This window comes from Trichosurus vulpecula, chromosome 8 (assembly GCF_011100635.1).
Source record: "Trichosurus vulpecula isolate mTriVul1 chromosome 8, mTriVul1.pri, whole genome shotgun sequence".
Taxonomy (NCBI): domain Eukaryota; kingdom Metazoa; phylum Chordata; class Mammalia; order Diprotodontia; family Phalangeridae; genus Trichosurus; species Trichosurus vulpecula.
The window spans coordinates 118905694-118920880 of record NC_050580.1 but is presented as its reverse complement, the minus strand read 5'-3'; the positions used below and the strand labels follow the sequence as shown (position 1 = coordinate 118920880).

Below are 15187 nucleotides of genomic sequence, written 5' to 3'. Positions count from 1 at the left end.
TTAGATTAGATAAAACATATTCTGTACATAATTTTCTGTTAAACTAAATGTTAACCACTTGAGGGGAAACTGAGGGACATTTTAGAGAGAAATAGGAGCAAAATTATAATGATCGTAAGGGAAATTGTGGATAAGTCCAAAAGCCCAAAAGATTTTGTAAGAGATTCTCTCTCTCTCTCTCTCTCTCTCTCTCTCTCTCTCTCTCTCTCTCTCTCTCTCTCTCTCTCTCTCTCTCTCCCTCTCTCTCTCTATCTATCTATCTCCCACATCTCTGACCAATATTATACGCAGGTCCACGATATCATAGTCTATAATGCTACTGATTCATAGCTTACCTATGTATTCCTTAGCAGCCAGGATAACAGGCTTTAAATTATAAAGTGTAAGGGGAGGTCTTGTCCTGCCAGAAGCTCATAAGATCCTTGAAGGCAGGGACTTCAAATACTTCTTTTGTATTCTGGTGATGCCTAGTATAATTCTGGGAACATAAGAAATAACGTAGGATTGGATTATTGCCTTCTAAATAAATCTTATTCAAGAAGTTTTGACTGTGTTCCAATTGCAGGTATTAAAAGACTAGAGAGTAGCTGGCATGGCAGACCCACGTATGAAAAGGAGAGTGAGAAGAGTTCCATTCCTTTCCACCGAAGGTCTCAGAAAGTCATGATCCGATCTAGTAGTGACAGCAGTTACACCCCTGCCTCATCTGTTGGGAACAGCAGTAACAACAGCCCACAGCAGCCTTCAGACTCAGAGCCAAGAGCTGCCAGTGTGAATGTCCCCGTGACCCAGGAGCCGGCTTTGTTACTTTCATCTTCAAGAACCAGTCCCGAGAGCCAAACTCCAGTGGGGACTGAGGAGTGCCACCGACCCTTGAAAGTCAAGAAATCCTTTGAGATTCTAGTTAGAAAGCCCACGTCTTCCAAGCCCAAACCTCCACCCCGAAAATACTTTAAAACAGATGCAGCCACTAGTGATCAGCAGCAGAGCTTTGATGGGAAAGAGCCTTCAGTATCAGTTGAACAAATGTCTCCAGCTAAGGATCAAGTAAGAGGTTACCGTATTAATATCCACTAAGTGTTTACCGTAAGTGAAGCATTGTTGATCTGCAACACCATCAGATCTTTTAATCAGACCAATAGATTTTAAGGATTTCAGCTACTCTATCACAGCTTCTGAGCTTAGTTTAAATTTAGACAGGTATGTTTGGAACTTGGTGGATCTAGTAAGTACAATCTTTCTTTCTTGACAGCTCTTAAGATGCTATAGGAAAGCTTAGATATTATTTACTTCATGCCTCTCATTTTATAGATGAGGCCCAGAGAGGTCCAGAGAGTACAGATACATCCATCGTAGATCCCCCAGCAATCTCTATGATATTCTGAATCGCATGCAAACTGAATGCATAGATAGCCAGTAACACCTACCTTCCATTGATAGTATAACCCCCCAAACACTAGAATGGCAAGGAGATCTGGGTTCCAACCTTATCTCTGATAAAACTTGGGTGAGCTTTGTCATTTAACCTTTTTTTAGATCTCAAATTTTACATCTGTAGAATGAAAGATTTGGGATAGATTCTGTTCTTAAAATGTTCTAAAAGAAATTAAGCATTTCATCAAGCCTACAATAATTTGATATCTCTGGCTATGTCTACTTTAAAAACATCTGCCAGTGGAAGTGATAGAGTTTTTTTGTTACAGATAAAAACTGTTTATTTTTTTCCTGTAATAGTTTGGAAGTGTACCTGCCTGCACCCGGAATGTACACTCTCCTCTATGTAGAGCTATGAGAACATTCTAAACAATTACTCCAAGTTCATTCTAGGCCTTAGGATTCTATAGTTAGGCTAGAAATAATAGCAAAAGTAAGGCTGATGTAACTCTAAATATATTTTTTTGGCCCAAATCAACAATTACATTGGTAAAGGGAAATCTTGGTGAGTAAACTTGTCTCCCAAAGAAGAACAGTAACTGTTCTGTGATTTATCATTCAGAGAATTCCCCGAGGCAGCAAGAGGCTGCTAAATGACCAGGCCAGGGTCAACCAGCTAGTATATGTCAAGAGACAAGACTTGAACACAGCTCTCCCCGACTTCAAGGCTGGTTATCTAGCTGCTTAATAACTATATTTTTTTGAGAAAAGATGACATACTTATTTTTAAGTGATGGTAGCCATTTCTTGTGTTTAAAAATTCAAGCACATGTGAAGAACATGTATGTCATTCTTTTAAAAAAATTAATTTTTATTATTTTTATTTTTAGTTTACAACATTCCACAGGTTTTGGGGTTCCAAAATTTCTCTCTCTCCCTCTCCTCCACCTCCCCCCCAAGATAGCATGTAACCCAATGTAGGTTCTATATTTACCTTCACATTGAACTTATTTACATAATAATCCAGTTGTAAAGAAGAATTATAAGCAATGGAATGAATCATGGGAACAGAGAAACGAAACCAAAAAAGAAGGGGAAAACAAAAGAGAGCAAATAGTTTGCCTCCATCTGCATTCAGACCCCGTAATTCTTTCTCTAGATGTGCATGGCTTTTTCCATCATGACTCTTTCGGAGCTGTCTCTGAACCTTGCATTGATGAGAGGAGTCAAGTCTATCAAAGTTAGTCCTTACAGATACCGTGTGTCTGTAATCATGTATAATGACCTCCTGGTTCTGCTCTCCTCAGTCAGCATCAGTCATTATGAAGACCGTATCTTCCCCATTTCTTACAGCACAATAGTATTCCATTACATTCATATACCACAATTTGTTCAACCATTCCCCATTTGCTGGGCATCCCCTTGATTTCCAATTCTTTGCCACCACAAAAAGAGCTGCTGTAAATATTTTTGTACATATGGGTACCTTTCCCCCTTGTCGGATCTCTTTGGGATATGGCCCTAGAAGTGGTATTGCATGCATATCATTCTTAAGGCAGACCCAAAGTAGCAACACTGAGAGATCACTCAATTAAATCTAGGAATGATTCTCAAACTTAGGATAGACTAGATGAGTATAGACAAGCTTGGCCTCATGGTTGACTGGGTAAGTGACTAACCCCCTTGTTAGGGGATAGGGAAAGGGATTGGATCTGGACTTTCACTAGTACAAGGACTCTACCTCTACTGAGGCAGGTTGAAGCCTTCTGTGAAACTTACTCTCTTAGAGAGTTGCCTAGATAGTGGATGGGCTGTTCAGGATCAGTATGGGTCAGAAGCAGAACTCGAACCCAGGTCCATCTTCCTTGTGAGGCTGGCTCTCCATTATATACATTGCCTTGACTTAAGTTATAAGGATAATAATGGGTGATTAAAAGGTCATTTAAGATCATAGGATCATAGCCCTAGAGCTAGAAAGGATTTCAGAGGTCATCTAGTCCAACCTCTTCATTTTATAGATGAGGAAATGGAGGCCCTGGTCCTCTGCCTCCAGAGCCAGAGTTCTTAGGTGAAAAGACACAGATATTCAGCACACCTTCTCTTTGACCTGTTAAGGGTGAAAGTGTAGCAGGGAACATTTAGCTATGGGAAGCTGGTGGGGGAGTTATTTTTCAGAAAGGGAGTCTTGCATTGTTCCTATCATATGTATCCCAGGCCAAGTCCGAAGCAAATGAATATATATATATACATATATACATAAAACTATTCTCTAGTTATACCATGAAGACTATGCCAATGGTATTTATTCTGATTCATGGGGATGGGACCATCTGCCTCTTCTTTACTACCTTGGTCATCCATGCTTCTCAAGCCCACTATTTGTCTTAAGGGGAAAACATGCTGTCTTATCATTCTATGTCCAGATTGCTTTTCCTTATGGAATTAAGTTCCTTAAAGATAGGGGATGTTTCATTTTTGCCTAACTTAGCACACAGTGGGCACTTAGTAAATGCTAGTTGATTGATTAATGCCCATTTAGATGGGTGTGAACATGCTGGGCTTCTTTACTCTCTTTCCAGACTTCTTCCATCTCTCACCATTAAAAAATATATATTTTCCAATTGTTACTCATTGGTGAGTACTTTATCCAGCCTTGCTCCAGTATGCTATAGGGAGGTAGGTAGGTAAAGCAACCAGATGGTGGGATTTTAATACATTTTATTAGGTCCAACTTCCAGAACCTCATAGTTAACTTAGCTATTTAGTACTAAAGGTCTTGTCAAAGTCTTATAAAATAATATATGGATACTTAGGTTCGTAGGGTACAGTGGATATTGCACCAGTGCTGGAGTTAGGAGGATCTGAGTTCAAATCTGACCTCAGACACTTACTAGCTGTGTGACCTTGGGCAAGTCACTTAACCCTGTGTGCCTCAGTTTCTTCATCTGTAAAATAACGTGGAGAAAGAAATGGCAAACCACTCCAGTGTCTTTGTCAAGAAAACCCCAAGTGTGGTCAGGGAGAGTCCGACACGACTGAAACAACTCCACAACTTGGGCTCACAGGATCAGAGATTTGGAATTAAAAGGAACATCAGAGGTCATTTAGCCCAACCCCCTCATTTTACAGGTGAGGACACTGAGGCCCAGAGAGGTTAAGTGACTGGCTGGCCCAAGGTCACATAGAAAGTCAGTGACAGATACATGATTGGAATCCTTAAGTATTTTGAAATTAGAATTTGGGAGAAAGAAAAAAAAACTATTGAAAGAAGAAACAAACTGAGCTATTTGAAGCATTATGAGAGCCTAGTGTCTTGAAGAGGAAGAGGAACTCAGGTTGCTAAAAAGGAAGCTCAGTTCCTCAAAGAGCAGGATGTGGTTGCTTTTGTACTTAGCTAATGAGTTGCTGTAGTTCTTCCTTTTTTTTTTTAAATGGATATCATTCATCTTCATGACTGAGGGCCTAGGAGAGCAGAGGGTAAAACTTAAGAGATTTTTAGCTGCCAGGCTGTAAAGGCACAGGTTAGGAAATAGAGTGCAAGGGGGCACTAGCATGCACTCTCCATGGACCTTGAGGTCACCTTTTTGGTGGCCCTGGAAACAGAATAGGAAGTCAAAGAGCTGTACTGACCACTGAAGCATAACCACTTAAGTGAAAGTCCTTGAGTAGTCAGGAGCTGGTGCTGCTGGAGGGCACAGTTTGACTAATGGCCTCTTTTCAGCAGGAAAGAAACAATGAGACTTCCACTTATGGAGCTGGGGGCAATATTCTCAGCAACAAAAGCAAAGAAAACTTCTCCAACATAAAATAGAAAGCCGAATTAAATCTAGTGGAGGAGGTCGAATAAGGTTCCCCCTAAGAGCCTGTCAAGAAAGTGAAATGGATGGCAGATGTATTGGGTATGAACAAACAGGGGAGGGACCAACCAGTCTCCCCAGTAGTCATTTTACTCTAGTGGACATACTCTGCCACATGAGTGTGACAAATATTTGTCTGATTATGGAAGACTCTCTCTTCAGAACACTTGGCTGGGCTACAGAGATAGTACAGAGAGAGTTGGCCAATAAAGTGTTTTGTTTTATTTTGAGCCACATCACATTCCTTTGGGTACACAGCATCCTTACTTTATTTATCTTTTGCGATTAATTGTAGCACTTTCTGAAGGATAAAATATTCCATTAAAAGTAGCATTTTTTAGTTCTTTCATGTTCTGTGGAAATATATCTACCAATCATAGGATCATAAAATGAGAGCTAGAAATGAACTTTCAGGTCATCCAGTGATATGATCATAAATGAAGAGTTGAAAGGGACCTTCAGGTCACCCCTGGTACAACCTTCTTGTGTGGGATGAAAGATCCTCACCAATTAAAAGTTAATAAGGAGCCATCTCAGGGTGGGAACAGAAATCAATTTTATTCAGTTCTCGAGAATTGGGCGTCCTCTGCTAGCACAGAGCAGAACCAGCAAATGAGGCTCTTTACAAGGGGCAAAGCACCAACAATTATACCTAACCCAAGAGAATTCTCGCCCACCTCTGACCCTTCTCACCACTGGCTGGGAGGCGGGCTTACAATCTGAGCATGAAAGCTAGACAAAGAACCGGGGAATAGAGGCACAGAAACTCCAATTTCCATTCCCTTAGTTAATGATTACAACTGAGGTGACATCTATAAATCTAAAGAAGGAGAATAGGATAAAGGGAGGGGGAGACCCTCTCCATTCTCTTACAGTACTTTTACAGTAAAGGAAAATAGGTCACAGTGACCCTATCCTTACTGAGCAAATCTTTAAATTAGAACCAGAAGAAAGAACAAAAAGTTTCAGGGTAAACTTTCCCAGAGGCTGAGCCATCAGACTCTCACAGCCTCAGAATTTTTCCACTTCTCTATTTCTTGATTTTTAAACATTTCTTAGTATATAGGTGACAGAACCAGGAACTGAACCCAGTTCTTCTGATCATGGAGCTGGTATTCTTTCCTCTATGTTACACAGCCATTGTGCCTTCTATGATGCTCTATTATCTTTAAGATTATTATCTTGATGGAAATCCAAACAGCCCTTCTAAATTCATCATTTTAGGACAGCCTGGACCTCTTACATTTTAGTTTTGTCTATTTTTCATTTAAATTGTTTTTTTTTCCTATTTACATATTCCTTTAGGAATTCCATTAGGATAATAGATTTAGAGCTGGAAAGGATCTTAAAAATCATTCATTCCAACCTTCTCATTTTGTAGTTGAGGAAATAGAGGCCCAGACAGGTTTAGTGACTTGCCCAGGTCACATAGCTAGTAAATGTCTAGAGTTTTCCCCTCCCAGAATGATTATTTTGTGAAGGCAAACTAGGCAATCTTTTGCCCCCCATTCTTACCTGTCCTTTAATTACTGAATGGGTGTTGCCTCAGACAAACTGAGACCTGAGAAAGATCTTAGCTTAAGAAGACCAAGGTCTCCCACTGCATCTGGAGCCACTGCCAGTTGTCCTGACCTATGTCTTGTCACTGGATTCCAATGACCCTGGAGGAGAAAGTGAGATCAATGACTTTGTGCAGCTCTGCCTCACTTAAATCCAATTCACCTGTAAGTCAAGACATCACCCTCTTGATGTCATTCGTCTTCTTGGAGAATGAAGGACGAACAACAACAACATCTGAGGCAGATTTGCATCAAAGTCTTCTCAGCCCCAGATCCCTACTTCATCTATTATACTGTCTTGCCCCTATATACCACGTGAATGGTTATTGTCTGTCTAGATACTTACTGTGAGGCAATTTAAATTCCAAGGCCTTGTACAGTCCTAGTTTAATGCCTCATTTGGAGAAATTTCCTCTGCCTTCATGGTCTTGTCAACTTAAAGAAAGCCCAAAGGACCATGCAGCAATTAAATTTATAAATGAGTAGAACACAAAGGAAAGAGCAGCTTTGAATAGTATTTTAATTTGCAAAATGTTAGGGAGTTATTTCAATGATGTCTTTCTCAGATGGTAATCTGTTCTCAGCATGCACAGATCAGAGACATAAAATTCAATACAAGGCGGAAGACACAAAGCACCGACTTAATTGCTTCCTCTGAAGAGCAGAGCAGGTGACAAGAGGAGGTCCAGGAAACAAGCTGCTGAGCCTTGGGGACCATCAAGCAGGCAGGAATCAGGAACTCATGACTAAATAATAATCCTCTTCACCTTTTCCTTGAAGCCTAAGAAAACAGTTTTCAGGCTGTCCTCTTCAAGGCTACCCCCCAAAGTATAGCAGCTACATGCCCTGCTCAACCCATGCCCCAGTTCTATATCTGAGGTCCTGTGAAACCCTTTTCTCTGACATTCAGTGCATTATAAGCTTTGCATTTAATTTAATTTTGTGATAAACCAACTTTCCACAAACTAACTGGTTAGAAAGAATGTGATAGTTTCTGTACTGAAATTCTTCTTAAAGCAACAGGAAATCAATGCCACAAGGATGATTGGTCCAGCGACTGCAACCCATTTTAGTTCTGCACAAGTGCATAGGAAGAGATGTCATTAAATGCTTTCCACCATGCCCACCCCCACCCCTCACCACCAAGTAGTTGAAATGGCTCATTGTGAAGCTGTTAAACAATTTTTCATCTAAAGCAAAAGCCTGAACGTTACTTAAGATTTATGCTGAGGATAAAATCAAGAGCACAAAGATGACTTGTGCCCACAGCAATTCTTACCATTTATAGCATGGCGTTTTGACAGACTATATTTCCTGTTTACACCACAGGAAGTGGGAAACCTGCAGCTACGGGGAAAGAAAACTGTTATAACTCTGAGTGAAGTCCCATCTTGTTCAGAATCAAGAGTTTCGGTTCAAGCAGAGAGTACTGAGGCTTTTGCCTCAAACCCAGCAGAATCAGAGCAAGCGAATGTATCCAGGACAGGTATGTTTGGATTTTAAATGGCTTTATGTGCTTTTGAATGTGCATCATCTGTCTGGGGAATGGATGTATTTTTGAGCTGTGAAAATGAACTTGAAAAGTTTGATTCTAAAATTTGAGTGCAAGTCAAATAGTCATTTTGTGTATGCATTAGCCTCTCTTAAAGTAGTGCCAGAGGGCAGGGTTTGAACCTGGGACTTCCTGACTTTTATGCCATCTCTCTATCTGCTACATTGTACTGCTTCTCTTCTTAAACATTAGCAGACAAAAATTCATCTCTTCCTCCTCCTCATCACCATCCTCCTCCTTCTCCTTTTCCTTCTCCTCCTCCTCCTCCTCTTTCTCCTTCTTCTCCTCTTCCTCCTCTTCCTCTTCCTCCTTATCTCCTCCTCCTCCTTCTTCTTCTCATCTTCCTTCTCTCCTTTCCTCTCCCCTCCCCTCCCCTTCCCTCCCTTCCCTTCCCATCTCCCACTCCCCTCCCCTCCCTTCCCTTCCCTCTCTCTCATCTCTATGGGAAACTCTTAATAAGGATACTCCCTCCACTAATGCAGATCAACAATTCATCTGCAACTTATACTTTTGGAGAGTTGCCTTGGGATGCTGAGAGATCAAATGATTTGCTCATAATCTCACAACTAGGATGTGTTAGGATGTTCAACATTTGAACCTGTATCTTCTCTGCTCCCACGCCAACCACTCTCTCCACTATGCCATGCTTCCTCTCGTCCAACAGGGATAATGTGAAGCAACAGTGTGAGAAGTAACACTGAGAAGGGACTATGCTGATTGTTTCAGTTCAAGAATGATGTGCTAACTATGTAATTATCCAATGACATTCAAAGAGACATCATCATGGTACCCTTATGTCTATTCTTTTTAGCTTTATAACTAAAGGAAAAGAGATTTGAGATGAAATATATGTGTGTATGTGTGTATGTATATATATTTGTGTGTATATATATATATACGTGTGTGTGTAAGTGTGTATATATGCGTGTGTATGTGTGTATATGTGTGTGTATATGTGTGTGTGTGTGTGTTTGTGTAGAAGGCTTGAAGGTAATACTATTGGAAATTATGGGAAACTGTATTTAAAATAACAGAGTTGCTAAATTCACATGCCCATTATTATTTCACAGTATGAGTTCATGGGGTTAGAAGATGTAAAATCTCTTATCTAGAAGGCCTTAATTCTCTGACATGTAGAAATATTCTAGATCAGAGAAAGGATGTAACTGGATGATGTATCTACAGATACCTCACCACAAGGTTATCTAGTGATGGATCAAAAGTAGTCTTGGGGAAAGGTACTTTTGAAACGCTCAGTGTTCAAAGGAAATCTTCCATAGGAGTTAGGAATTCCAACAAAAGAGCTCCTGCCTTTGAGTTCAAACTTAACCTCAGATACTGATTTTGTCACCCTTCAGGTTTCAAAGCCTCTCTTTTTTCATTTGTAAAATGGAGATAAAAATATCTGTTGTCCTTACCTGAGAGGGTTATTTTGAGACTCAAATAAGATAATGCATACAATGATCCCTTTCACATGGGGGGGGCGTGGCTAGGGGTGCATGTGATCCAGAAAATCTGCATAAAATTTTTTGGCCTTCCTTTCATACCAGAGAAGAAATCTGAGTTTTATCTGGATATTACACAATACTATGCATATATTTTATGCATTTCTGAGTTTCTAAACCTTTTCTGTATTGTCTGTTGGTCTTTACATGTCATCTGAGGCTTTTGCAAAACTCCCAAGCAATTCGCATTAAGTTTCTTATGCTGACCTGTGATATATCAAAATCATGATGGGGAAAGTCATGATGTGGAAGGGATAACTGTACACAGTGCTATTAACTCTTGCTATTGGAAGACAGTGGGGCTTTTACAAAGAGGAATATTCACTTCTAAAAATGAACATACATGCATATTCCCCCAACATAGGGGAAGCATAATCCCCCTCCCCTCTTTTACCACCTCAGTCCTGGGGAGGGGAGGAGGATTCCTTTCATAGCTTAATTCAGTCCCCAAAGAGCACAGTCCCAGTTCAAAGTCCAAAATCTCCCTTGGGGTCAATTCCTGGGTACCCACATTTTACAAATGGGTCAGCTGACTCCCAGAGAAGTTATGTGATTCTCTCAACATCACATAGCTAGTTAGTAGCAGGGCTGTAAATAGAGCCCAAGTCTCCTAATTCTAGATTAGATGGTTTTTTTACATCATTTGTAAAAGAATCCATCAAAATTAGCTTCCGTTACCTATAATTGGATACAGAGGAAAGAATAATGGATTTGGAGACAGAAGACGTGGGGCTGCCTGGGGTCCTGACTATGCTGCTGTTGAGGTTTAAGGGTGCTGGGATCCCCAAATAGTGACACAACGGATCCTGCCCGAATGAATTCAACCCAAGCCTTATTTCAGCCAAAGTAAAACAAAGTTTATTAAAGCTCCACCATATTGGCTAGACTCTTAAAGAATCTGAGCATTTGTATGGCTAATGCCAGTGGGCCAGATTGAACTTGGAGCCTTTGTAATACTAACATAAGCAGGCTAGATAGAATCTGAGTGCTTTCATGGAAACAAGATGGATCTTATATACAGAAAGACTGAGGGAGGAATCCAGGGGTGGCACAGTAGTTGGGGTGTCTGGAGGAGGGGTGGGGGGGTTCCAGGGATGGTTTTGATGGAAGTGGTCAATAGCCTGGGGTGAGTAGAGGTCAAATCTTGGGAAGATCTTGATGGGAATGACCAGTATCCTGGGGTGACTAAAGGTAGGATCTTGAGTACCCTGGGGCAACGAGAGATCAATCTAAGGAGGATCTTGATGGGACTGGCCAGTAGCCTGGAGAATGGGATTAAGGGTGGGGAGTAGCTGAACCAAGATTTGGACATAGCTATAAGCCTCAAGGGAACACCAGATCTAGTGGGGAAATCCCAGGAGATTTCAAGGTGGGGTTTTAAAGGGCCTTTTAGACAAATGGGACCTAAACTCTTTTGGGGTAAGGGACAAAGGTCTCAGTTTAGGCCTCCCCCCTCCCCATAACCCATTACTACTTAGTATCTGTGTGATCCTAGGCAAGTCATTCTTGCCTCTAGGCCTTACTATGTTTTCTCATTCATTTTCAATTCCAAGAAAGTCACAATCCACTTATTTTTCTCCAACTCATATCAACAATAAAATCAATAATAATGATAATAGCTAGCATTTATGTTGCACCTTACATATACCATTTTAATTGTTGCTCACAACAAGCCTGGGAAGTAGACATTATTATAACCTCCACTGTATGTATAAGTAAGCCGAAGCTGATAGAGCAAATGACTGGCCTAGGGTTGCACAGATAGCAAGTATCTTTGAGGCAGGATCCAAACTCATTCATGCCTAGTTCTGATTCCAACATTGTATACTGTGCTACCACCTAGCTAAATCTGACCATAAGCACATCTAGTGTGAGAAATTAATTATTTCTGTCTTGTATTTAATAACTAATTGTTGAATCAGCACCAAGCTTCTATTTCCTCATCCAGAAAACAACCAGCATGGGAAATCTCTTTCAGAGATTTACCAAGGCCAAGATCTAATCACACAGTAAAAGAAATTCTAATTTAAGGCTGATGGGTGCATTTCTGCTCATAGTGTTTGCTTGGACAGGTCTGGGGAAATGTGGATCCTCCCTTTTGTCCCACAGGTCATGTGGATATTGATGTCTCTTTGACCAAGAGTTGGGTGACACAGGTCATGTACCCCAAGACACTCATATTAATATACTGCACCTTCCATTGTGTTAATCAATCAGAGTTGATTCCCACCCCTCAGGAATACCTATCCTTTGCAGGGCATATAAACTGTGAGCCTACTGCCATTAGGCATCTTTGTTCCAAGAGAGATGACCAGATGGCCATCCTTTTATTAATAACATGCTAGCCTCATTAATAAAATGATTAAATTACCCAAAAACCATGTGTCTCAACCTTTTTAATTGTCACATTAGTTTGGTTGAATAGGGTAGAGCTCTGGAGTGAAATCAAGAAGACTTGGATTCAAATCCTTCTCTGCACTTACTACCTATATGACCCCGGGCATGTTCTCTGTATCTCCAAAGTTTACTCATTTGTAAAATGAGGATGTTGGACCAGATGACCCTGGAGGTTCCTAAGACTCTTAACTCTGTGAACTAGTCAAAATTAGTGTGTTTGAAGTCAGAATTAGTGAGTAGAGTACCAGCCCTGGGGTCAGGAGGACCTGAGTTCAAATCCAGCCTCAGACATTTGACACACTTACTAGCTGTGTGACCTTGGGCAAGTCACTTAACCCCAATTGCCCTGCCTTCCCCCCTCCAAAAAATTAAAAAAAAATTAATAATGAAGTCATTTAAATCCATTATCTTTTAAAAATAGAATTAAAAGCCAAATGTCAAAAGGAAATGTTAAATGTTTAAAGGAATGTAATTTAATTTTTGAATTACTTCACTGGGAGTCAGGGGGGTATTGCCAAAAAGAACACGCTGCTCAGAAGAGGGAGATCATGGATCCTCACAAGGCCTTGGGCCTCTTTGATCCTCAGATTCCTCATCTATTAAACCAAAAGGTTGCTTTGGACAATCTCTAAGGTTCCCTTCCCCTCCAAAGTGCTTTGACTCTATGAAGTTAATGCCTAAGGTTTCAAATTCAAATCCTAACTCAGACACTTCCTACCTGTGTGACCCCGGGCAAATAACTTAACTTCTGTCAGTCTCAGTTTCCTCATCTGTAAAATGCAAAACCCTATCTCCCAGGGTTATTGTGAGGATCAAATAAATGCTATTTGTAAAGGGCTTAGCACTGTGCCCAGCATATGGTAGGTACTTAACAAATGTTCTCTTCCTTTCCTCTTTCCCTCTCTCTCTTAGTAGAATCAATTACATCTAATTGGGAGTTAGATGGCAATGCCCTAACCAACAGCATCACCCTTCCATGTACCAGATATGACCAGGCAACCCCATTTTCAGCTATTTCCTTATCATTAGAAATATCATCTTTTTAACTAGTCTATTCTCATATAAAAGTATAAATTTTAAGCTCTTTTTTCTTTGTTGCTTAGGTGCCATCTCACTAGTGAAGCATCCTTTACTTAGAAGACAAGCCCGGGTAGATTACAGCTTTGATACTACTGTGGAAGACCCTTGGGTCAGAATTTCAGATTGCATCAAAAATTTATTTAGCCCCACCATGAGTGAAGACCACGGTCACTTAGACCTCAGGTCTAATGTCAATTCCAGTGAGGAAAACCGCAAATGTGGCCTCTCTGATGGGGTGTTACAGAAGCTTGAAACTGCAGGTGACATTTCCAAAGGCTACAAAGCTGAAGAAAATGGCAGTGTGAAGAAAGGCCCTCCAGTAGCTCCCAAACCAGCCTGGTTTCGTCAGAGCTTGAAAGGACTAAGGAATCGATGTGGAACCGCAGAACCCAAAACACTACCAGATCAAAGCCCTCCTGCCCAACCCAGTCCCACTTTGAGGGAGCGCTCCCTGCTCCCAGGCAGAGCGTCATCAATCAAACAAAGGATCAGCTCTTTTGAGACATTCAGTACTTCTCATCCCCCAGAGAAAGGAAACCAGAGACTGGTTCCAAAGTTCTCCCTCTCAGAGAGAGAAAAATCTGGTAAACAAGATGCAGGAGTCCCCACTGGTCTCTTCTCTCAAGGTACTCATTGTACGACTGAGCAGCGGGCTCCTGCAAAGACCCCTCTGCCCCTGGACTCTCACGCTATTTCAGTTCCCAAGGACTCAGACTTGTCTGATTCACCCCCACCGGCACGTCCATCCAGCCCTCAGGAAAGCCACAACACCAACAGTGATAGTGATCTCTTGAATCTGCTCCAGGCCAAGATCACTGAGTCACAATGTCTCCTTGTGAATAATGCACCAATCCAGAGAGCGAGGAGTTTCCCCCTGACCACACATCAGGCTTGTGAGATGAAGGCAACAGAGGAGAAATCTAGCAAGCTGTACTCCATCAGCAGCCAGGTGTCATCAGCCTTAATGAAATCTTTCCTCTGCCTTCCTCCATCTCCAGTCTCCTGTGGACACAGTCCATGGAACCCTCGGGAAAGGTCATCTCCAACGCCTGTGGAAGATGTGAGGGCTGTCAGTCCTTCAAATGAAAATTCTTCTACGGACATGGGGTTTTCACTGAAGTAAGCCATTTAGAGTGCTTTTTTCCTGCCTAAGAATAGGTTAGGGACCCCAGGAGTCTCCACTGCAGAGCACATGCCCTAGTGAACTCTGTTCAACCCTGGTCCTATCCAAAGGAGAGTTATTTCCATCATCAGCTTATGAGTCTAGACTTTCAGCAGACTTGGCGATGAACTAGAATCTAAGGACATCTCTTGGAAGTTCTTACACTCCTGGGAAAATAGTTAAAATGGGTCTGAGCGAATTCCCCTAGCAGATACTCTGTATTAGCAGAGCCTTGATGAGATGTTCCCTGTTTAAGACATTTACCCAAAGACTGGGTCTTAACTGAGTTTGCTTTGTAGGATTATAGGTAGGATTTAGATCTGGAAGGGGCTTTAGAGAACATCTAACTGTCTCATTTCACAAAAAAAGGAAACTAAGGCCCAGATAGGTGATGCAATTTGTGCAAGGTTATACAAATAATCCTTCCCTTCCCTCCCCTCCCCTCCTCTTCCCTCACCTCCCCTCCCCTCCTCTCCCCTCTCCTTCCCTCTTTTCCCCTCCCCTTCCCTCCTGTCCCCTCCCCTCTTCTCCCCTCACCTCCCCTCACCTCCTTTCTCCTCCCCTTCTCTCCAAAAGGCTCTCTCAATCAATGTCTATTAAGCAAGTTTTTATCATTTTTCTTCCCCACATGGCTTACTTAGGCAGACATAGCCTATCAACTGCAGTCCTCCAAAATTTTGTAGTCCATGGTGGAATGTTCT

At 41.4% G+C, this 15187-nt stretch overlaps 1 protein-coding gene across 1 annotated transcript in view; it reads left to right on the top strand.

Annotated features, from left to right (window-relative positions):
- The window catches only part of IL16 (interleukin 16), a 175476-nt gene that overhangs the window by 144473 nt on the left and 15816 nt on the right, over positions 1-15187 (top strand). Inside the window, exons 14-16 of the mRNA XM_036736107.1 lie at positions 566-1047; positions 8120-8276; positions 13348-14443. Of these exons, the coding sequence (XP_036592002.1) occupies positions 566-1047; positions 8120-8276; positions 13348-14443 (1735 nt within the window). The remainder of the gene's footprint in view (positions 1-565; positions 1048-8119; positions 8277-13347; positions 14444-15187) is intronic.